Source organism: Fistularia commersonii, chromosome 13 (assembly GCF_037954325.1).
Source record: "Fistularia commersonii isolate RoL2024-O1a breed Wild chromosome 13, RoL_Fcom_v1.0, whole genome shotgun sequence".
NCBI classification, from domain to species: Eukaryota; Metazoa; Chordata; class Actinopteri; order Syngnathiformes; family Fistulariidae; genus Fistularia; species Fistularia commersonii.
Window position 1 is genome coordinate 1,736,147 of NC_141296.1, and position 22,847 is coordinate 1,758,993.

Consider the following 22,847-nt stretch of genomic DNA (forward strand, 5'->3'; position numbering starts at 1 on the left):
AACCTTTTTGATTAACTTTTATTTTATTAGTTATTTTTGTAAATAATAATAATAATAAGAAGAAGAATGATAATGATTTATAATATTAATCATGCATTTACTAAAGAATAGCTGATTTCCATAATGTTTTTTTACTACCACCCCCATAAATACAGCAGTCTTCTCGTAGAAGTGGGTCATTTCCTTTCAAATTAATTCCACTGTGAGAACATAAGAGTGAAAATGGTTTTATTCTGTTTTGGAATATTTTTGTTCTTTTCCCCCTCTAATTATATATATTTTTTTCTCTTCTTTGTGTCTCTATATCCCTGCTATCACTTCAAACAGAACTGGTCAGCTTGTCTCTCCGGCTTTCAAGGTTTTCAATATGAACCAGATTAACTCCCAACACACACACACACACACGCACACACACACACACACGCACACACACACACACACACACACACACTGTGTGTGTGTTCTGCACCAGGGATTTGTTTAATAGTTTTTTTCCGTTCTAGTATTTCGGTTTATCGAGTGAATTGCAATCAAAAGTTGACCACCTGAACAAAATTGCGTGTTAAGGAGACAAAATAAGGCAGACTTGGAATAGAATATTTTGTATTGATTCATAAGGCACTTTGATCAATGAAACAGACATAAAACCAAAGTTGCTGAAATAAATCAAACCATCTCTTTAGCCCTACAAAAATCAGATAAATATAGAATATTATTATCACTATTATTATTAAATATGCATAGTTGAGATTTATTGAAAGTCATCATGCATTTATTTCCAGCATGATTGCCCCTTAAATAATTCTAAAGGATGTCTAAGCTTGGCCAAGAAAACATGTTCAAGCTCTGAGAGTGTCTGATGATGTAAACTATTTTGATAAACATAAAAAACAAGCAAACAGTCAATTAAATTAAAAAAAACAACAAACAAAAAAAAACAATATAAACGAAGCAGAACAAAATACAAAATAAAATCAAGTCAATATGAGAGCTACATGGAATATTTACCTTCTATTTGCTTCTGATAAATTATTGCGTAACGGCTCATTTGGCACAATATGTGATTTAATTTGCAATAAAACACGGAATTTGATATTCACAATTTAAGAACATCTCTCAAATTAAACCGTAATGCCCATATTGCAGGAGGATATGAAAGAAACCTACAATAGGCATTAAAAAGACTTCAAAAAGAGCGAAAGCGCGAAAAAAATCACACCTTTTCGTGATTTGGTACATTCATAATACGCATTTGGCGTCTATATTGCACAACTAGAATCACTTTGATTTACCGTATCTATGACTTTCTATAACAATGATGTTTTTGGCTCATCTTGATTGAAGAAAAAGGCACAATACTTTGGTATTTGGTCATCGTTGTGGTTTCATAGATAGTTCTGCATGGGCCCAGTGGACGGCACCGACACTCCCTCAGCAGTGAATTGGTCTGACTTCACATTTGAATTATACACACACACACACACACACACACACACACACACACACACACACACACACATACATACACACACATCCACAAGGAGACTTCAATTGCACTGTGAATCTATGAGCAGCCTGTCTTCTCCCCTGTGTTCTTTGGACCTTATTTACTCCACAGTCACACTTTTGGCCAAATTTCTGGGACAGTCAACCTGCAAAAATAGACATAATTTAGTTGCAACAAATTCATTTTCTGCAAGACCGTAAAAGAAGAGGTTTAGAAAAGAATGTTTGGTTTATTTCCAGTAAAGGATTGGCTCTTGCAGAAACAAGAAACAAAATAAGTTTATGTTTAGCAGGTGAAATGATGTATAATTCACCACATGGCAATGCAGGGAGAAAATTGCAAATCTGCCCTGCATGTAAAAATATTACCCAACATTAATAACAAATTGTGAGTATAGGAAGTTTGATAACACAAATAGGTACCGTTGCCTCATTCGTCAAAAAGCTGAAAATAATGGCATTTTGAATTTCAAAAAATGAACCCAGATATCATAAATATCTTAAAATATAATACATTAATAGTATTTCAATATTAAAATATTATAAAAGAATATAATGACGATATGAAAAGATTGAGCGTCTGCATGTGTGTGAAAGACAAAATAGTATCTCTTAAATTCTTTAAACATGAAATATAAATAAGTTCAACGTACTGCTGGGTTTGCACACTCTGGTTTGCGACTACTCGCATACTTTAATTTTACGAATCGCTGACATGGGCGAAGTTGAATGTAACTGTAATGCAGTGGCGTGCAGTGAGGCACTGACTTCCTCCGGAACAATATTTACAATTGTAGGAACTCGAAAGAGTTTCTTATTCCCGAGAGTCTCATCTAATTTTTTTCAGAAAATTGAAAACAATTTGTGGTCTTTATTTCAGTACGAAGTCCACACGCATAGACGTCTCCACGAAAAGCTCTGTTCCATTTTTGTAAACTCCTTGTTTTCTTTTATTTATCTTATTTATTTAATCTGACAACTCGCATCCGCCCCCTTCAGGTGAGGCACAGTATTGTCTGCCTCACCTCACGACTGTTCTCTAAGATTTCTCTTCTTATCAGCGTGAATAATTATATCGCACACTTACGCTTAAGACATTACACAGCTTGTAGAGGGTTCTGGTGTATAATATAATAAATCCAATATTCCCAGTTTGTGAAGGACTGGGTGAGCAGAGGTGTATTTGACCAGGAAATGCGCAAATGCAGCGATTCGTACTTATTTAAAACATGATTGGAATCATACAGAAAATGCATTGATAAATCAGCCCGATGGAACAATGTAAGTATTTACCTCACGCTATCACTGTTTTTTTTTTTTCAGAATGACGGGTGAGGCAGAGCCTCCCCTGCCTCCCCTGACCTCAAGTCACCGCTGCAATGTACCTGAAAGTCACCTAACACTTGAAGGTGTGTTTCTATAATTGTTTAAACCCGTTGAAAAAGAAATATGGGTCGCTTACATCGTATCCTCGGAGCACGGCCAGGTGGAAGGATAGGAGCTGCAGTGGGATCACGCTGAGGACGCCCTGCAGACAGTCCACGGTCTGCGGCAGCTCGATGGTCTGATAAGCGTTCCTGGTCACCTCCGGGTCGTCTTGGCAACACAAGATGATCGGCCGTCCCTGAGGGGGCGACGATAAGGCCAGCTCGATACGGAGAAGGACTCCAAACTGTGACGGGGGAGTTTCTCCGCAACCTACCGATCTAGCGGTAACCTGTTGAAGAGCGTTCTGGCACTTGGTGTAGCAGGCGTCCTTCATGATGATCATGATGACCGGCATGTGTTTGTCGATGAGCGCCAGCGGGCCGTGCTTCAGCTCGCCGGCCAGGATGCCTTCCGAGTGCATGTAGGTGATCTCTTTGATTTTCTGCAGAAGATAAGTAAAAAACAAAAGGCTGAATTTACCGAATAAAAGGCTGCTCGCCGGGGGGTCGGCCCTGGACATCCGCTGGACGGAGGGGGTTCAGTCAGAGAGGGGAATTAGATGGTTATTTTAAAATTTCAGTGGTGATAAATCCATTTTTGGAGGCTCACCGCACTGCAGAGGCGGTTGTGAGCCCGTTATTTATTTGACAAGAAGTACAATTTCTGTCTAAAGAAATGCTACTTCTCCACATCCCTACATTTCCTCCAGTCATAACTAGTCTTTTCTATTATTTTGTGCATCTGGATTAATTCTTTTACCTACTCGGGTCGGTCAATAGCTCTAGAACGGGTGTACCTGTAGCTGGGTAAATATTTTTGAGTTAAAAAATCGTTATTATTTTATTTTTCTGAACGTTCTCAAGATATATGTTTTTTCTGTGCCTCAAGACTGCTTCAGCACTATCTTTGGATTTTTTAAATTTTGTATGTTAAAATGGTTCCACACACCCGCAGCTTAATTTGCAATGCATGTTATTACTTTGTGAACGAGGTTTAATTTCATATTTATTTTAATTTACCCTTTTTTTTTTAATTAAACAGAGAGTGAAACAGCGAGTGAAGCGAAAAAAATAAATATGCAGAGCCCGATAAACGTTGCTACAAAACTACATTTTTTTTTTGGATGAAATTTAACAAAATATTGACGTGTTTCATGCAGATTACTATCGCATTTTCAGTCGCAAACTGTGAAATGTCATTTTCAAAATTGAAACGAATAAGAAAGTATCTGTGTAAAAGGAGCGGCTGAGCAACCTGGTTTTAATACGCATTGAAAAAGAATTTCTCCCAGCTGATGTAGAGAGTCAAGTCGTCCAGTTGTTTTGTAAGAGGAGGCGTCATTTGGTGAAAAGAAGTTCAGAAATTTGATTTAATGTATTTTCCCGACTACTTTTGTCCCACGCTTTGAACCCTGCGGCTTATACAAACATGCGGCTGATCTGTGGATTTTTCTTCGGTAACGAAGAAGACGACGCTCGAAGCAAAACGCAGCACGACGCGCAAAATATTTTTCACGCTCCCTCATTTTGGAAAGCACACGAAAGAAATGCAAATGATGCAGCTTTTAAGTCGAGCTCCATCGATGACCGGCGGCGAGGAATCATTCACAAAAAAGTGTCAGCGTGCGAAGAGCAGCCTCTTCTGAGGTCTGGCGGTGGAGCGCGGCCTATATATGTACACATCGATTTATTTAGCAATTTCTATTCTATTTCATATTTTATTTATTTAATATTCATTTATATTCATTCGTAGACAAGTGCAGCCTATATGTGTACACATAGCATAATTTAGCTAATTCTATTTTATTTAAATTTTATTTATTTTCATGGTTATTTATATTTTTTATTGATAAGCGTGGCCTATATTTGATGACATAGATTTATTTAGCCAATTCTGTTTCTTTTTATAGTTTATATATTTTCATGTTTATTTATATTTATTTATTGACAAGCGTGGCCTATATTTGTTCACATAGATTTATTTAGCTAATTCTGATTTATTTTATAGTTTATCTATTTTCATGTTTATTTATATTCATTTATTGACAAGCGTGGCCTATATATGTACACATCGATTTATTTAGCAATTTCTATTTTATTTTATATTTTATTAATTTTAATCTTTATCTATAAGTGCAACCTATATATACGCACACATAGATTTTTTTTAGCCAATTCTGTTTTATTTCATATTTTATTTATTCATTCATTATTCATATATTCATTCATAGACAAGTGCGGCCTATATCTGTACACATAGCATAATTTAGCTAATTCTATTTTATTTTCTATTTTATTTATTTTAATCTTTATTTATATTCATTTATAGACAAGCATGGCCTATGTATGTACACATAGATTTATTTAGCTAATTCTATTTTATTTTATACATATTATATTTATATTTATGTTTATTTATTAATAGATAAGTGCGGTCTATCTATGTACACATTGATTTATTTATTCATTTTCAGCCGGCTTGTGCGGCCTGTACTCAGGTGGCTCAATAGTCCCGAAATTACGCCCCTTTTCCTCGCGTCTTTTCCAAAAAGCCTCCAGAACAGGCCCGGGCACTTTACGGCCCGCGGGCCACATCCGGCCCGCCAAACAATTTTCTTTGACTATTTTGAACAAATATTTTTAATCAATGATAAATTCAGAAACTCCCTATATTTGTCCTTTTGTTTGATTTTGTATGGATGATTGCATTCAAAATAATGTCGGTGCATTTATATGATCATTAATGACTAAGTTGAAATAAAATGCCGAAAAATGTAAATATTTAAATTACAGTTTTTATATTGATCAATTCACATGATATAGAAGTTAAATATAAAATGTGGCCCGCTTGCCGAAATAACTGCCCACCCCTGCTCCAGAACGTCTGCGCGCTGTGAGATGTTCAACTCACCAGTGCCCCCTCCAGACAGGTGGCGTAGTTAAAACCTCGGCCCATGACCAGAAGAGATCTCTGCTGGTACAGCTCGTTGGCGATGGCCTTGATTTTGTCGTCCACTGACAACACCTTCTTTATCAATTCTACGAAACAAAATTCAGGGGAATTCTCACGTCACGGAGGTACGTGGACGTCGTCTTCAGCAACGGTGCGAAGGTGCGGTCACTGACCGGGTAGCTCCCTGAGGCTGGAGATGATCTCCAGTCTCCTCTTCTGCAGGGAGAGCCTGTCCTCGCTCATCATCAGGCCGAACATGATGAGAGCCACGAACTGACTGGTGTACGCCTGGACGGTGCGAGACGGTTTCAATCCTGCCCGTTTTTACAGACGCGCAAAGTCGCGGCGACGTCACGAGCGCTGGCTACCTTGGTGCTGGCCACGCCGATCTCGGGTCCGGCGTTGATGTGGACGCCGCAGTCGGTTTCTCTGCAAATCGAGCTTCCGACGGTGTTGGTGATTCCCAGCGTGAGCGCGCCTCGGCTCTTGCAGTAGCGTAACGCCATCAACGTGTCCGCCGTCTCCCCTGAGCCGGCAGAAGGGAATCCGAAGGTTTATTTTTTAAGGTGTTAATCGAACGCGGCGCGATAAGGGGACGGGTTTTTTTTATAGCGACACCTGACTGGCTGATGAAGAAGCTGACGTCGTCTCGGAAAACGGGCGTGTTGCGGTCCAGGAAGTCGCTGGCGAGCTCCACCATGACGGGCAGCTCCGTCAGCTCCTCCAGGATCTGACGGGTCTGAAACGTGACAGAAGCGGCTCCGTCGACTCGTATTTGTAAGAAAATATCATATTAATCTCTTTCCTGATCATTTCCACTCACAGCCACCGCCGCGTGGAAGCTGGTGCCACAGCCAATCATGATCAGCCGCCGGCAGCGCTTGATCTCTTTCAGATGCTCCTTCAACCCTCCGAGAACCACTGGGGACAGAGAAGGGAGATGTTTGTCATTCTTTCAGGTGACGGGGCGTCGCTGATGCCCTCTTTTAAAGTGTTTGAAAATAAAATGAAAATGGGCGGTAAATAAAATAAAATACAATAAAATAAAATAAAATAAAATAAAATAAAATAAAATGAAAAAAAACTACAACAAATAAAATAGAATAAAATGAATAAAAAAAATAAAACAAATAAAATAAGATAAAAAAAGCTACAACAAATAAAACAAAATAAAATGAAAAAAAACTACAACAAATAAAATAAAATAAAATAAAATAAAATGAAATGGAAAAAACTACAACAAATGACATTAAAAAAAACTGCAACAAATAAAATAAAATAAAATAAAATGAAAAAAAAACAAAACAAAACAAAACAAAACAAAACAAATAAAATAAAATGAAATAAAATAACATAAAATAAAATAAAATAACATAAAATAAAATAAAATAAAATAAAATAAAATAAAACAAAATAAACCCTCCCCCTTCAACCCTCCAAGAACCACTGGGGACAGAGAATAGGAGACGTTTGTCATTCTTTCAGGTGACAGGTGTTGCTGATGCCCTCTCTTTTAAAGCGTTTGAAAATAAAATGAAAATGGGCAGTAAATAAAATAAAATAAAATAAGATAAAATGAAAAAAAAACTACAAAAAATAAAACAAAATAACATAAAATAAAATGAAATAAAATAAAATGAAAAAAACTACAAGTAAAATAAAATGAAAACAAAACTACAACATATAACATAAAATAAAATAAAGTGAACTAACATAAAATGAAAAACTACAAGTAAAATAAAATAAAATGAAATTAAAAACTACAACAAATAAAATAAAATAGAATTAAATGAAAAAAAACTACAACAAATTAAAAAAAAATAAAATGAAAAAAACTACAACATAAAAAATAAAATGAAATAAAATGAAATAAAAATAGAATAAAATAGAATAAAATAGAACAAAATAGAATAAAATAGAAAAGCCCTGCTATGATAAAAATCTTTCTGAAGCTCCATCAACCCTCCGAGAACTACTTGGGACAGAGAAAAGGAGACGTTTGTCGTTCTTTCAGGTGACGGGGCGTTAGTGATGCCCTCTCTTTTAAAGCGCTTGAAAATAAAATGAAAATGGGCAGTAAAAAAATAAAATAAAATAAAATAAAATAAAATAAAATAAAATAAAATAAAATAAAATAAAATAAAAAAGCTCCACTGTGATAAATTATTATTTTTATTTACTATTAAATGCTTTTGAATTTTAAATTCATGATAATTGATGCTGGCCCTTTTTCATATAAATAACCTTAGAATAAAATTAGAATATATAACCTTAGAATAAAGAGGTCAGGCTCTTTAAATATATGTTTGAAGCACGTAAAGCCATTATTTCGCTGCGAGTGTGCTTTTACATCAATCTATTTGGATATTTTATTATAAAACAGCACCATGATAAGAAAATAAGTCTTTTTTTGTGCAGCTCACCCTTGTTGGACTCGAAACAGATGCGTCCTCTCATGGTGTTGACCACGGACTCGGGCTGCTCAAAGATCTCCTTCTGCATGAAGGCGTCAAAGTTTCCTGCAAGGAAAACAGACGAGGTATGAGACAGCCGGCAGCCTTTTGGCTATTTTGTTGTTTTTATTGGAATTAAGAGCAGCGTGTTTTGCTCTATCCTATCCTGCCAGTAGAGGGCAGGCCGGACCAGATTTCAATGAAAACAGTGCGAGCGTTGAGATCGCCAGCGATTGAACCTAAATCAAATAATCACCGTTGTGACGCATCTCCTCACCTTTCATGATCTGCTGCAGCTCCATTTGGAGGGTCTGGATCGCCCTCACCGGATCTTCACCCGCCTGCCGGTTGATCCTGTGGATGGAGAGCCTGCCGTCGCTCACCACCGCGACGTCGTCGTCTTCCAGATACAACACCTTGTTGGTGTGCTCGATAATGGCGCTACGCGGATTAGGACGTCAACAGAAAAGCGGCGGTTGTATTTATAATAATACATTATGATAATATAATAACCGCGCTGGACGTGTCGCACCTGGCATCCGAGGCAAAGAAATACTCCACGGCCCTGCCGTTCCCCACCGAGTTGATATCTTCGGAGCAGTCGGATTGGTTGCGGTTGTTTTTCTCCTGGACTCCCTCCTTGTAGAGACCTACGGGGTCAAAAACAGAACCACGGGTCAGAGGTCAAAGGTCACCCGGCGTGTCCGAATCGCAAATAAAACCAAGCTGTCGAGGACGTTTCGATCCTTCCGCTGGGACGTCCAGATGTAGAACGATCGCTTCCGCGGCTCAGAGTTTCATGAGGAAATAAAATCAGGCTGTCTTTTTCACCGTTTAAATTCTAAATATTTGACAAACTCATCGGCAGTTTCCTCTTTAGTTTCCCTTCTCTGTATGTAATTCTCATAAAGCATGTCACATATGAATAAATTCTTATAAAAAAATTCCTATAAAATAATAACATTAAAAATATTAAGATAGTAATTATAAAATTATAAAAATCAATATAAAATTATAATAATTATTTTAAGTCATCATCCCATCAGCAGCTGCGCAGCTGCTCTTCCGCCGGCTGTAACACATCTTGCAGCAGCCGCAACCGAATTTGACCGATTCCGCAGTCCGTGTGTTCATCTGTCACTCGTGCACGAAAAAAAAAGTCCATAGTCATAAAATGATCTGTCGTAAATTGAAGGCCATTGATTGAGTTATTTTTGCAAGAGCAGATGAGTGATGGGAAAACCCGTTTTATACGATTCATTCACTCGACGCAGCTTTTCAGTCGATCACAGGGTCGCATATCCAGACGTGCAACCGTTCACATTACATTACATTACATTACATTACATTGGATTATATTACGTACATTAAATTCCAGTCATTCGGCAGACGCTTTTATCCAAAACGACTCACAAAAAGTGCAATTCAGGCGTTTTAATAAAACCCACCCTTCCTCAAAGTCAATTTGTCTGCATGAACTGGACGCACAGAAGAATGGAGAAGACGCTTCTCACGATCCCACAGAGACGTAGAATTAATCAAATGATAATAAGAGAGTGCAAATAAAACAGTGACGTGCACTGTTACATTAAACAGTAAACATTTAGCTTTAAGGTATGAAGTTCACGCAGATACAAACTACTTGTGTGGTGAAAAGATAACTGGATGGCTTGAAGATATGTATAAAAATATCTCACTGAATATAGAGTAGCAGCAGACGTTTTGTTTTTGTTTTTGTTTTTATTTTTTTGTGCAGTTTAGTGCAACAGGTCAGTATATATTACCATAATGGTGTATGGTACAATAGCAACATGAAGGTTTTTTTTTGTTTTTTTTTTGTCAATAGCAACATGATTTTATTTTTTTGTTTTTTACAATAGCAGCATGATGAGTTTTTGTTTTTTCTACATAGCAACATGTTTTTTTACAATAGCGGCATGATGTTTTTTTTTTTATTTCAGCTTGATTTTTTTTTTCCAATTGCAGCTTGTTTTTTTTTTTTTTTACAAAAACAGCATGACTTTTTTCATTTTTTTTACAATAGCAGCATCATGTTTTCTTATAATTTCAGCTACTTTTTTTTTTTTACAATAGCGGCATGATGTTTTTTACGATAGCAACATGTTTTTTTTACAATAGCAGCATGATGTTTTTTTTAAATTTCAGCTTGATTTTTTTTTCCAATAGCAGCTTGTTTTTTTTTTTTTACAAAAACAGCATGAATTTTTTCATTTTTTTTTACAATAGCAGCTTGATGTTTTTTTTGTTTGTTTTTTTCAATAACCGCATGACATTGTTTTTTTTTGCAATATCCGCATGATTTATTTTATTTTTTTTATAATATCCGCATGATGTTTTTTTTTTTCATTGACAAAAAAATGTGTGAATATTGTGATATATTGTCATTGTTCCTTATTGCTGGATCATAAACTAAGGGTCGTCCAAAGCCTCGAGCAGCTCGTACCGGCGGCAGTAAACCCGTCTAGCTTTGGTGGATAACAACAAAATCTTTCCTTTCCCCCCAGATGGTGGACTTGAAAAAAAAAGGCACATGGAAGGAGACCAGCAGTGAAACATGTTTTGGATGCCATGGCGTTCCTTCTGCTACAGTAGCTAAGGAACATGACAAGGCTCAACCAGATCCAGCTGCAGAACCACCAAACCAGCATAAAACAAACCCGAAGCGGCCGTCAGATGACACATATCCACACGTAAGGATCGACGATACAGTGGGTTTAGGTTGCTAACTGTGCAACACCGCCAGCTGCAGCAAGAAGCTAATATGTCAACAATGCAGGAAATCCATAAAATATTTTCTAAAAACACAGAGTAGCTTACGAACCGTGTTACGCTGCCGTAGGCGTGTTTGTATTTCTTATTTTTCAGTATATATTTGTTCAATTTTTGTATGCTACTGTTTCAACTCATGATATTTATTCCCACATGAATGACTTTAAATAAATCTCTATTCTAGGCTTACTCTGCTGAGGTATATCCCTCCATGCACGTCTCCTTATCCTAATATTTCGGCTCTCGCTCAATCTTTCCCGTCCAACCGGTCGAGGCAGAAGGTCGAGGCAGAAGGTCGAGGCAGAAGGCCGCCTGCACGGCGTCGGCATTTCTGCCCGGTAAAAGGCGATACTTCCGTGTCACGATTGACGCCACGTCAAAAAAATCGCACTAAACTTGGCTTGTTTTTGTACTCGGACGCTTTGAAAACCCTCTTTTCCACCCCGGCGGCCGTGAAAAGGCGCAAATTACAACAAATTACGAAACCTCAAACGCAAGTTCGCTTTGTGATAAAAGAAGCAGCAGGAAAAAAAAAAAACACTCCTATATGAGGTATGTAAGGAAAGATCCTTGAGGTTTTACAAGGATTTCTTCCAGTTATTTAAACGACAAACCCAGGCTTGTTCTCGCCCTTCCTCACATCAAATTATCAAACCCCGCCTTGAACTTTGTACGCGTGTCACTTAACCCATATGAACCATGGCTATTAAGTAAACAGGCGCCGCAATGAGGACAGTCAGCTGCACAACCCACGCACAGCCACGACTCTGCAGGTAGCAATAAACAAACCAGACCAACACGGCCGGCCTCATCCCTTATTCTTAAGAGTTTCCAGAAAAATACCGTCATTAAATTTGACACCACGCACCCATTCCGGTCACGCATAACCAGTGAGGTTGAAGGCCGACGAGGCTCTGACTTCATTTGCAAACATATGAACCCTGCAGAGTAGCTTATTCACCATTTGATTGGCAGCAGTTAGCGGGGCCATGTTTAACATCAGCTTTCGCCACACATACAAACTGTAGCACACACAAAAAAAATTATTATGCTTTTAATAAAGCTCTGGCTTGGTTGGATGTACAGTCCAATTTATAAATTGTCCAAGTTTGGATCTGTAATCCTCCATTTTGAAAGGGAGGAGTGTTTGCACTTGACTCGCTAACTCTGTAGCCGAGGAGTCGCTAAAAGACTCCCTGGAACCACGAGCGCCCCCCGATCGTGAGGCAGGAGAACTGCGTGCCTCACCTAGCGGCTCTTGGCAGCCGTTTTACAATCGCTCAGCACAAGAAACTAGTAACACACGCGCAGTTGTTGACAAATTGGAAATGAAGGTCTTATAGCAAAAGTGTTTAAACGTTTTAGTCGGGACGTACAAAGAGAAACGATACGGTCTTAGTGCAGAGCATGCTAGCAGTTAGCCGTCATTGAGGCTTTACATTCCACAGCCTCGCTGCACGTCTCTGCTCAGTGTTTGAGCAGTAAATGTGAAAAGCAATTTTCAATTCAACGCCGGTGAAGTGATATGGAAAATATGTTTTTTTAGAGCAAATCACAGAGAAATATAACCATTGAATGGCAAGTGAGGCACGGCCTCTCCTGCCTCCCCCGGCTGCATGTCGCTGTGCATACCTTCCAAAGAGCACCAAACCAGCGCCTGGATTTCCTTTTACTTCTGCTTGTGTTTATAATCTCATTAACGTCGAGAGTCACTTTGGACACGAAGAATAAAAAATTGAAATTAGTTTAAATCGGCCGAGGAATCTCACACACGCCGTTATTTAAACAAATTCCCGCCTACTTTCACTCGTGCTCGGACCATTCCGGCGCTTTATCGAGTAACCGACGGCGTGACTGAAAGGGAAAAAAAGCTTGAAAGGCGACCGAGGTGAAAAATGTATTTAAAAAAAAAAGGAAATGAACAATCGAGTCGTCTCATTTACATTTTATCACTGATCTGAGTTTGTCTAGTTAAAGCAAACACCCGCGGACAAATGTAGTATATGTGAGTCCTTGAAGAGCAGTGCGTCACCGGTGAACAGGCCATTTATTCTCCCCGTCTTCACATAAATCATTACGTTTTTTTTTTGCCATTTTTTTTAAAACAGATCCAAAATATGTACGTGGCGCTAAGTATTGTGCGCTAATTTAAACCGCAATGTTAAAATGCGTCGTAATAGACCATTTGTTCCTGTCCCAGAGGAGGGTTTGAGGTCCATCAAAAATAATCGAACTTTATTCCCTTTTTTTTTGCTGCTATCAAATATTTTTATCATCTATTTGTGTCTATTTCGTCACGTTTGGGGTCAAAACGCTTCTCGAGTCTCGACTTCCGAGACAGAAAGCCTCCCGGACGCCGCCGCCTAGCGCTCGCTCCCGTCGGGTTTCTGCGAACTGTTTTTAAAAGACGGCGCCGTCGCACCGCTTCAGGAAGTTGCTGGATCGACGGGTTCCGCTCACCGTTGTTGTACTGGATGGAGATGTGTTCGGTGGACAGGACGTCCTCGCTTCGAACCCCGATGAGCAGCGGGCTTCCTCTCCTGCGGGAGGAAAAACATCCCGTCACGTCGAAAACCAAACCGAAAAAGGGGGTTTCCGGGGCGCTCTTTGGTTTCCGTGGCGATCGACGAGGTCGAACCTCACCTGGATTTAACAGGTTTTCACGCGGCAAATCAAAAAAAGTGTTAAATGGCTCGTGCGCTCGGCCACGTGCGGGTCACTTTCTTTTTATTCTGAAGTAAAAAAAATCCCGAGACGGTCCGAAGAGGCCTCTCCTTCTTCTTCCCCCTCCCTGTTTTTTCTCGCTTTCTCCGGGGATCAACTGGATTGATGAGAAACCGTGGGTTGTTTTAAGAGGCGTGGGCCTCGTGAAGCCAGGCTCGCAAACACAAACCCGCCGTCCCGGTACAATATTTACCCTGAGGGAGGGATAGAAATTAAAATAGAAAGAAAAGCCGCGGATCGACACGTTTCGAACGTTTTCCGGTAGAAAGCGAAGAAAAGCGGGTCTTTTATTTGCCGTTTTGCTCAAGAAGCAGACGAAATAACACCGGCGCGCCGCATTTCGTCCTCGGTTCCTGCCGACCCGTCTCGCTCTTTCCCCCCCCGCCCTCCCTCCGATTCTCGTACTCTTTGCCCCGAACCCACGATGCCTCACTGACTCAGGTAGGGTGCAAAAGCGAAATAAAATGATGAGAAGAGATTAACTAGGAGTCTTGCTGGCAGGGTCATTTCCCGGAGCTGAAACAGGAAACTCTCTAGTCTCCGTTAATGAGTCACAGAGAAGCCGGCGTCGGGCCAGAAGCCCAGAGGCCCAGGAGGGAGGGGAGGGACCGGGATCTCGGGCCCGGACCGAAGGCCAAGACCGGCGCAGACGCTTGCGGTCTGACGGAAATTTACTCGCATTTCCGCGCTTGCAAACAGTAATCGGCGATCGAAGGAGTCGATGGAAATCGCACGTCGGGGCTGGACACCGTCGTAGATCATATGGGGAGGTGAAATGATGTGTTTTGGTGTGTGTGTGTGTGTGTGTGTGTGTGTGTACTAACCTGGTGGACACGGCCTCGCCGGGGAAATGACGGCTTTTAAACACCAGCGCGAAGGCGCCCTCCTAAATCAGAGGGAGTTTGGTGAGTTTCATTTAGCGTAATAACACGGAGACGGGAAAAATGTGAAAATTCAAAATAAACACGCGGATCAATTTAAGATAAATACTTGACGAAAATATTCCCAGCGCAAACCAGACTCCAAGATGGAGTTGTACGGCTGCGGTGGGAGAGGAGGATGTGGGAAGTGTGTGTGTGTGTGTGTTGGGAGTGGGGTGATTCTATGGTGAAATATCAAGTGTGTTTTTCAGAAACCGCTGACTGCGACGCTGCCCGTCGTGGTTAGAAGAAGAATTGACTGGGTGTGTGTGTGTGTTTTGTGTGATGTCGAAAGCTGGGAGTGGGCAGGCGTGTCACGGTCTGGTTCCCATTATTCCAAACTCAAAATGTTCGCTTTTCTTTCGGAAAAGACGACCCCGAAAAGTGTGAAAAGCCCGGAGCGAGAAAATAACATCGGTGGAAAACGTTCTCGTGTTGTTAACACCCTGAAAAATCTGTCTCTCCGAGCGGTGATGTCACCTGTGATGCCGTTGGGGCGGTTGTCATGGTAACCGGTTTGTGATGTTCTTTTTTTTTTTTTTTTTTTGAATTGGAAAGGAAACCCAGTTTTTCACACAACAGCCTGAGTGTACTTGTGTGTGTGTGTGAGTGTGTGTTTGTGGGTGTGTGTGTGTGTGTGTGAATCAACACTGAGCTGAAGAAACTTCTCTCATAATAAGACGACAAACCAATATTCTGCAACGCAACATTAACATTCATTTACATCACAATAGTAATAACGTTTAATGAAATAAGATAAGATAATCCTTAATAATCCTTGTTATAATAATCGCAGCGATAATTATAACAATAACAATAATAATCAACATGATCATCATAAAATTGTATATAGTAATGTATTAGTATAGTAATGATAATAAAAATAATAAAATCATAATAATTGAAATAATAAAATAATAATTCATAAAAATAACAAATAATAATAAAAATAATATTGTAGTGTAATAATGGTGAAAATAATAACAATATAGCTTAATAATAATATCAATAATAGTACCGATATATCAATGATGATAATAATATAGCCCTTTTCGGGGTCCTCAAGGATGCTTGACATTTCGTATATTTAAAAAAAGAAAAGGTTCAAGTGGACAGTTTCAGGCCGTGTGTGTGTGTGTGTGTGTGTGTGTGTGTGTGTGTGTGTGTTTGGGGGGGGGCCGAGGCGGAGCATTTAAGGGATATCTTTAAGTAATGCCTTGCACGGTAAAGACCTCTGGTGTCATATAGTGTGTGTGTGTGTGTGTGTGTGTGTGTGTGTGTGTGTGTGTGTGTGTGTGTGTGTTACCAGTTGCTGAATGACCCTCTCCACCAGCGTGGAGAAGGTGACGCCGTCATCCTCGCGGTTGTCGTACAGATACTTGATCAGCTTGGGAATCACCTCGGTGTCGGTTTCGGACTCGAAGGCGTATCCCTTGGAGATCTGCGGGGAAAACATGGCGTGTTCAGCGCCTTCGTCACGCATCCGTTTATTCTCTTACAACACGGAGCGGTAAAACCCGGCGCCCCCGAGGGGCGTGCCGACAAATTTACGGCGAGGACCCGGCCGGCGCCGCCGCCAGACGCCGCACTCACCAGGTACTTCTTCAGCTCTTTGTAGTTGGTGATGATGCCGTTGTGGATGACAACAAACTCTGCAGGACAGATTAGATAAAGGGGGCAAAGGTCAGGAGTAATTACGCGACCGGTTAAAAGGTTTTCTTCTTCCTTGTTTCCGTAACCACGTTCATTTGCGATCGTTTGCGGCTACGAAAAGCCCGACGATCGGCGACGATTCGCGGGTGTTAGAGGGTTGCTAGAGAAGACACACAAGCAACAGGAAGTGCTGGGATAGAAAAAAAAAAACATGACGGGGGAGTTCTTTCTGAATGGGGTCATTAGTCATTATGTAACACCTTTTTTTTTTTTTTTTTTACAGCTAAACCATAATACAATAAAGCAAGATATACGATCTACACGCCTCTAAACACAACAGTGAGGACTAAATGTTTCCCCTCAAGTGTGTGAGAGGGCGTGTGCTAATGGAATATAACCAGATATCCACGCTAAGATAAACGTACCAATCATTTTGCAAAAAGAAAAAGCTCATTTATTTATTGTTTTGCACAAGAAATATTGATATTTTTATGATATGTATCCAATTTCTGTGACTATTCTCCGCATGTCTTTGGTTTCTTTTCAGACGTTTCGGCCATTACCGTTGTTCTTGTCGGAGCGGTGAGGGTGGCTGTTGAGGGCGCTCGGCTCGCCGTGCGTGGCCCAGCGGGTGTGTGCGATACCGAAGTGTGTGTAGAGCTCCTGGTCCAGATTCAGCGCTTCTCTCTCTGGAACCAGGGGGGAAAAAAAAATGCGTGGTATATTTGTTTTAGACGGGAACGGGCCGGAGACGGAGGAAAGTCCTACCGTCGAGCTCCTCGTCCAGCGCCTTGACCTTCCCCGTCTTCTTGATCAGACAGATGGAACTGCCGCTGATTTCGGTGCCGGTCTTGTTTGGGCCGTCCACGGCGATTCCTGCCAAACCGCCACGCGAGGGAGTTACTTTCCGGGAAGCTGTGCGACCGAAAGCTAAGCTACGTGATTTATCACAGGTTCAAAGTGTCCCGTGTGATATTGGTGAGAGGTCGCGTTCAGCGGCGTCTGCGTCCAGCAAACGATAGCGGGGGGATGCTGATGATAACACCACGCTGGCAGATCCAAAGGGCTCATAAACGGTCACTTCCAGACTATTGAGCGCAACTGAAGTTGCTAAATACAACTTAATAAATATATGTGTGCATATCTAGGCCGCACTTATCTATGAATAGATATAAATACAAATAGAAATAACAAATAAATAGAACTAGCAAAATAAATCTATTAGTACAGATATAGGCTGCACTTGGTATAAATAATTAAAAATGCAAATAAATGAAATAAAAAATAGAATAAAATACAAATAGTTAAATCAATCTATGTGTACATATACAGGCCGCACTTGCTATAAATAATTAAAAATAAATAAAATATGAAATAAAATAGAAATATCTAAATAAATCTAATTGTACATATATATATATATATATATATATATATATATATATATATATATATATATATATATATATATATAGGCTGAACTTGTTTATAAATAAATGCCAATAAGAATAAATAAAATATGATATAAAATAGAAATAGAAATATCTAAATTAATCTATGTGTACATATATATATAGGCTGAACTTTTCTGTTAATAAATAAAAAAAATAAAAATAAAATATGAAATAAAATAGAATTCAAAATAGCTAAATAAATCTATTTGTAAAGATATTATTTATACCGCACTTGGTATAAATCATTAAAAATGTCAATAAATGAAATAAAAAATAGAATAAAATACAAATCGTTAAATAAATCTATGTGTACATATACAGGCCGCACTTGCTATATATAATTAAAAATAAATAAAATATGAAATTAAGTTGAAATATCTAAATAAATCTATGTGAACATATATAGGCTGAACTTGTCTGTAAATAAATACAAATGAAAATAAATAAAATATAAAATAACATAGATATTAAAATATCTAAATAAATCTTTGTGTACATATATAGGCTGAACTTATCTATAAATAAATACAAATAGAAAAATAAAATATGAAATAAAATAGAAATATCTAAATAAATCAATGTGTACATATATATGGGCTGAACTTCTCTATAAATAAATACAAATAAAAATAAATAAAATATGAAGTAAAATAGAAATAGAAATATCTAAATAAATCTATGTGTACATATATATAGTCTGAACTTGTCTGTAAATAAACACACAAAAAAAAAGATAAAATATGAAATAAAATAATATTAAAAATAGCTAAATAAATCTATGTGTACATACAGGACTGTCCGAAAATTAGAATAATCTGATAAAATTCTTTATCTTCCGTAATGCAATTAAAAAAACAAAAATTAATTTTTCATGATATTCTAAATATTTTGAGATAGGATTTTTGAGTTTTCTTAAGATGTAAGCCATAATCAGCAATATTAAAATAATAAAAGGCTTGCAATATTTCAGTTGATTTGTAATGAATCCAGAATGTTTGACATTTTTGTTTTAGTAGTTGCATTACAGAAGATAAACAACTTTATCACAATATTCTAATTTTCTGAGACGGTCCTGTATCTAGGCCGTATTTTTCTATAAGCCGCAGGTGTCCAGCGTGTAGCATGAGATATTTACACAGGAACATTTTATTCAAACCTTTAATTAAATACCTGTAATCTCCACAAACACATACTGAAAATCCTTTTTCACGAACAATGACACGACGGATGAAAAAGAATAATATTGGAATTGAACGCCCTCAGAATTCCACGTCATTTCATCGATCTGATGTAAACAGGCTAAACGTTTTGGCGGCGTGAAGCTCATTTGCCCCCAAAAATATGTAAAATAGCCACATCGTTGTGGAAGCTGCAGTTTTCCAAGCGCGGGAAAAAAAGTAGCGGCTTCCAGTCCGCCGATGATGACAATTAAGCAAATCTGATGCTAAAATGCTCGCAGTCATATTCCGATTTTTACATTTTTTTACATCTAACATAAAGGGGCATTCCAAAACCAAAATAACAATATGACAAACAGAGGCGAAGGGCGAGTCGCCGTGTGATTGGGCGGTGCAGAAAACGAGGAAGTGATAATGAAATGTAAATATCTCTTACAGAAAAGACGCCGACATCGCTCGGTTTAATCACCGGGATTGGCGAGGGGGATTTTGGGCGGGTGCTCATTTTCTCTCGGCCACCAAAACCCTCGCGAGAAGCTCGGGCGCCTGCGTTTAGTAAGTGGGATGTCATTTTCTGCACACACACACACACACACACACACACACACACACACACACAGGATGATGTTTGATCATCCTGTTGGAGGAGGATGGACAAACACGGCACACGTTGACAAAGTTTGTGTTGACTTAACAAGCGTTTTTAGGCGTTTCTCGCCGTTCACACACACACACACACAAAGCGGCGAGTTTGGGGTTCACCGAGCCGCCCGGACACACTCGGGGTGTCGGGGTCTCGCCCGAGGTCGCTTCGGCACGCCGGCGGGACAGATGGGTGTGTCTGTGAGAAGCCGGCGTCAACGTGGAAACCATTAGTGCGCCGTTATCGGTCGCGTTTCTTCATTTGTTCATCCTCTATCGCACATTTGAGGTTGTAAGTTAAAGGAGACCAAGCTGGGATTGGACGGAAAACGGGGTTCACTCTGAACCGCAGAAAACCCCTGCACCTTCTCCAAGTTGGAGGATTTTGAGTCCAGGGAGGTCCAGAGAGGAGATCTACAAACTGACAACGACCAAAAGACAGGAGGCAGAGCTGGAAGTTGAAGAGATGAAGATGTTGAGGTTCTCAGAATCCTCCTGTCTATGTTCAGGAGCATCCACAACGTCCCTCTCCAGCCTCCAGGTCCACCTTAGGGAGCAGATCGGTCGGTCCTTCTGCTCCAAGTCGGAAACACCCGTTCATTCCCGCGCGTGAAATCACGAATCAATGGTTTAAAATGACCGTTTCCACCTGACGCCGCTCGCTTTTAGTCATTTATGCACGTGTGTGTGTTTTGTTTGCAGATGACATTGTGATGTGTAGTGAGAGCAGGAACAGGTGGAGGAACATCTAGAGAGGTGGAGGTATGATCTGGAAAGGAGAGGAAGGAAGGTGAGTCGCAGCAAGACAGAATATATGTGTGTGAAGGAGAGGAACTCGGGTGGAACGCTGAGGCTACAGGGAGTGGAGATCAAGAAGCTGGAGGATCTCAGGTACTTGGGGTCAACAGTCCAGAGCGTAGGAGAGTGTGGAGAAGAGGTGAAGAGACGGGTTCAAGAAGGTTGGAATGGGTGGAGAAAAGTGTCAGTGGTACCAAGAGATGGAAGAACATCAGCCAGAAGGAAAGGAAAGGTGGAGGAGACACTGGTGAGATGATCTACAAACTGACAACGACCAAAAGACAGGAGGCAGAGCTGGAGGTCAAAGAGATGAAGATACCGAGGTTCTCTTTGGGAGCGACCAGGATGGAGAGGATCAGGAATGAGTCCATCACGGTAGATGTTTTGGAGAGAAGGTCAGAGATGTTGGGTCATGGACAGCGAAGGGAGAGGGAATATATTAGTAGACGGATGCTGGAATTGGAGCTTCCAGACTGGAGGTCCAGCACAGAGGTGGACAATCAATTTCTCCAAGGAACCACGTGAGAAACCTGGACGATATCGGACGGCCGAAACCAACGACAGCAGAAAAGCGGAATCGTATATTTTTCGTTCATGGATGCCCAAAGGGCCACATGGTAGAAGAAGACCAACCAGAAGGATCCAGAGAACAGGGTTAGATGGAGAAGGTTGATCGGCTGTGGAGACCCTTGGATATGAGACGTCCAACCGTTCACGTTTCATAAGAAAAATACAACAATTCCCACATCGGGGTAATTTTGCAGACACGGGGAGAACATGGCGAGGAGAACATCATGGTGCCTCCATACAGGAAGATCTCCGGTTCCAAAACCGACCAGGGAGCTTCGACAAAGACGGCTAAAATCGCACGACAGTCAAAACGCCACGTAATAAAAGTCCTCCAGGCACCCTTGATGTTTTACACACTGACACACAGGTGCTACCAGGCTTCTGTGCAAGATAAGTGTGTGTGCACGTGTGTGTGCGTGTGTGTGTGTGTGTGACACGGGTGGAAGCTGCCAAGCCTTACCTGCTGAATCGTAGCCTCTGTACTCCAGCCTCTGCAGACCCTTCACCAGCGTGTCGAATATCTCCTTCCGGGTTCGAGGGACTCGATAATTCAGGTAAGCGAAAATCCCTTTTGGGGGTGGAAAGCGGGGTTATTACAGCGTTATAAACAGGTCACATTTCAACCTTTCATTAAAGGGAGGGGGGGGGGGCCTTCTAGCAGGCTGCACTTTGTGATTTCCACTCCGTGTTTCATCTTCCTCAACAGGAAAACACTCAAAAATATATATATATATAGGATGACATCAGATTCCAGTTCAATAGCAGAGGAGAAAACTGAGGAAGATGCCTCCTGGATCACGTACACGGGTGGGTTTCACACACAATGAGGCCAGTGTGTGTGTGTGTGTGTGTGTGTGTGTGTGTGTGTGGGCTCTGGGAGTCGGGGGCCCATTCTGCCCAATGCAGGAACCCGCAGGTTTTTTAAATGGCTGTTTAAGGGCGAAAACTTGGCTTAAGATAGCAACGTCTACCGTGTGTGTGTGTGTGTGTGTGTGTGTGTGTGTGTGTGTGTGTGTGTGTGTGTGTGTGTGTGTGTGCGTGCGAGGAATGTTCCTGCTCCCGTGGAGCACAGAGCTGGCCATTGACGGCTGCACATTACGCGCAGTGTTGGGAGGGTGTGTGTGTGTGTGTGTGTGTGTGGAGGGGGGAGTCAGCAGGTAGGCAGGTTTAAAGTTAAAGATTGACTCCGGGTTGGGAGGGTGGTTGTAAAAAAAAAAAAAAAAAAAAAAGTTGTCAAAAGATGCCGATTCTGCGCGTGAAAGTTTGCGCAAAATGTAAAAAAAAAAAAAAAAAAAAAAATGACTCCCCTTTCACGCTCCATTCGGTGGCCGCGCGTTAAAACGCGTCTGACACGCAGCAGCCCACGCGTGAAAAACAAAACAAAAAAAGAAACAGAACCCGCGTTTGTAAACACCCCCGAAAATAAAAACCTAAAATAAGGAAAAACTTTGGAAACGCAGCCGAGAGAGTCGCGAACACACACCGCTGGAACTGGAAGAGGATTCCGATCACCACACACACACACACACACACACACACACAGAGGGAGGAAGATTGAACGCAACTAAACAAAAAGTGAGAAACCCCTACCACACATGGCTCCGGTGCTCTTTCCGTCCCCCCCGGTCTTCTGTGCGTGTTAAGAGTTCCCCGGTTCCCGGTGATGCTGCCGCGCCTCCGGTGCTCCGCCGCTGGACTGGCCGCCGCCGCGCCGCCGCCGGGCATCTTTATGGCGCAGCAGCGCCTCCTCCGCCCGCACCTTCCGCCTCTTTTGCCAAC

General features: G+C 40.6%; 1 protein-coding gene across 1 annotated transcript; it reads right to left on the reverse strand.

Moving 5' to 3' along the window:
* Positions 1–243: 243 nt before the first annotated feature.
* gfpt2 (glutamine-fructose-6-phosphate transaminase 2) lies at positions 244–22,801 on the reverse strand. The gene is made up of 19 exons (XM_086158189.1): positions 22,659–22,801; positions 21,529–21,636; positions 17,195–17,302; positions 16,990–17,115; positions 16,367–16,425; positions 16,080–16,214; positions 14,678–14,739; positions 13,590–13,669; positions 8,872–8,989; positions 8,617–8,780; positions 8,310–8,405; positions 6,710–6,807; positions 6,505–6,625; positions 6,255–6,412; positions 6,060–6,174; positions 5,845–5,972; positions 3,209–3,376; positions 2,969–3,130; positions 244–1,652 (listed from the first exon to the last, which is right to left on the reverse strand). The coding sequence occupies exons 1-19, from the start codon at positions 22,663–22,665 to the stop codon at positions 1,608–1,610; spliced, it is 2,058 nt and encodes a 685-aa protein (XP_086014315.1). The 5' UTR covers positions 22,666–22,801; the 3' UTR covers positions 244–1,607.
* Between the last annotated feature and the right edge of the window lie 46 nt (positions 22,802–22,847).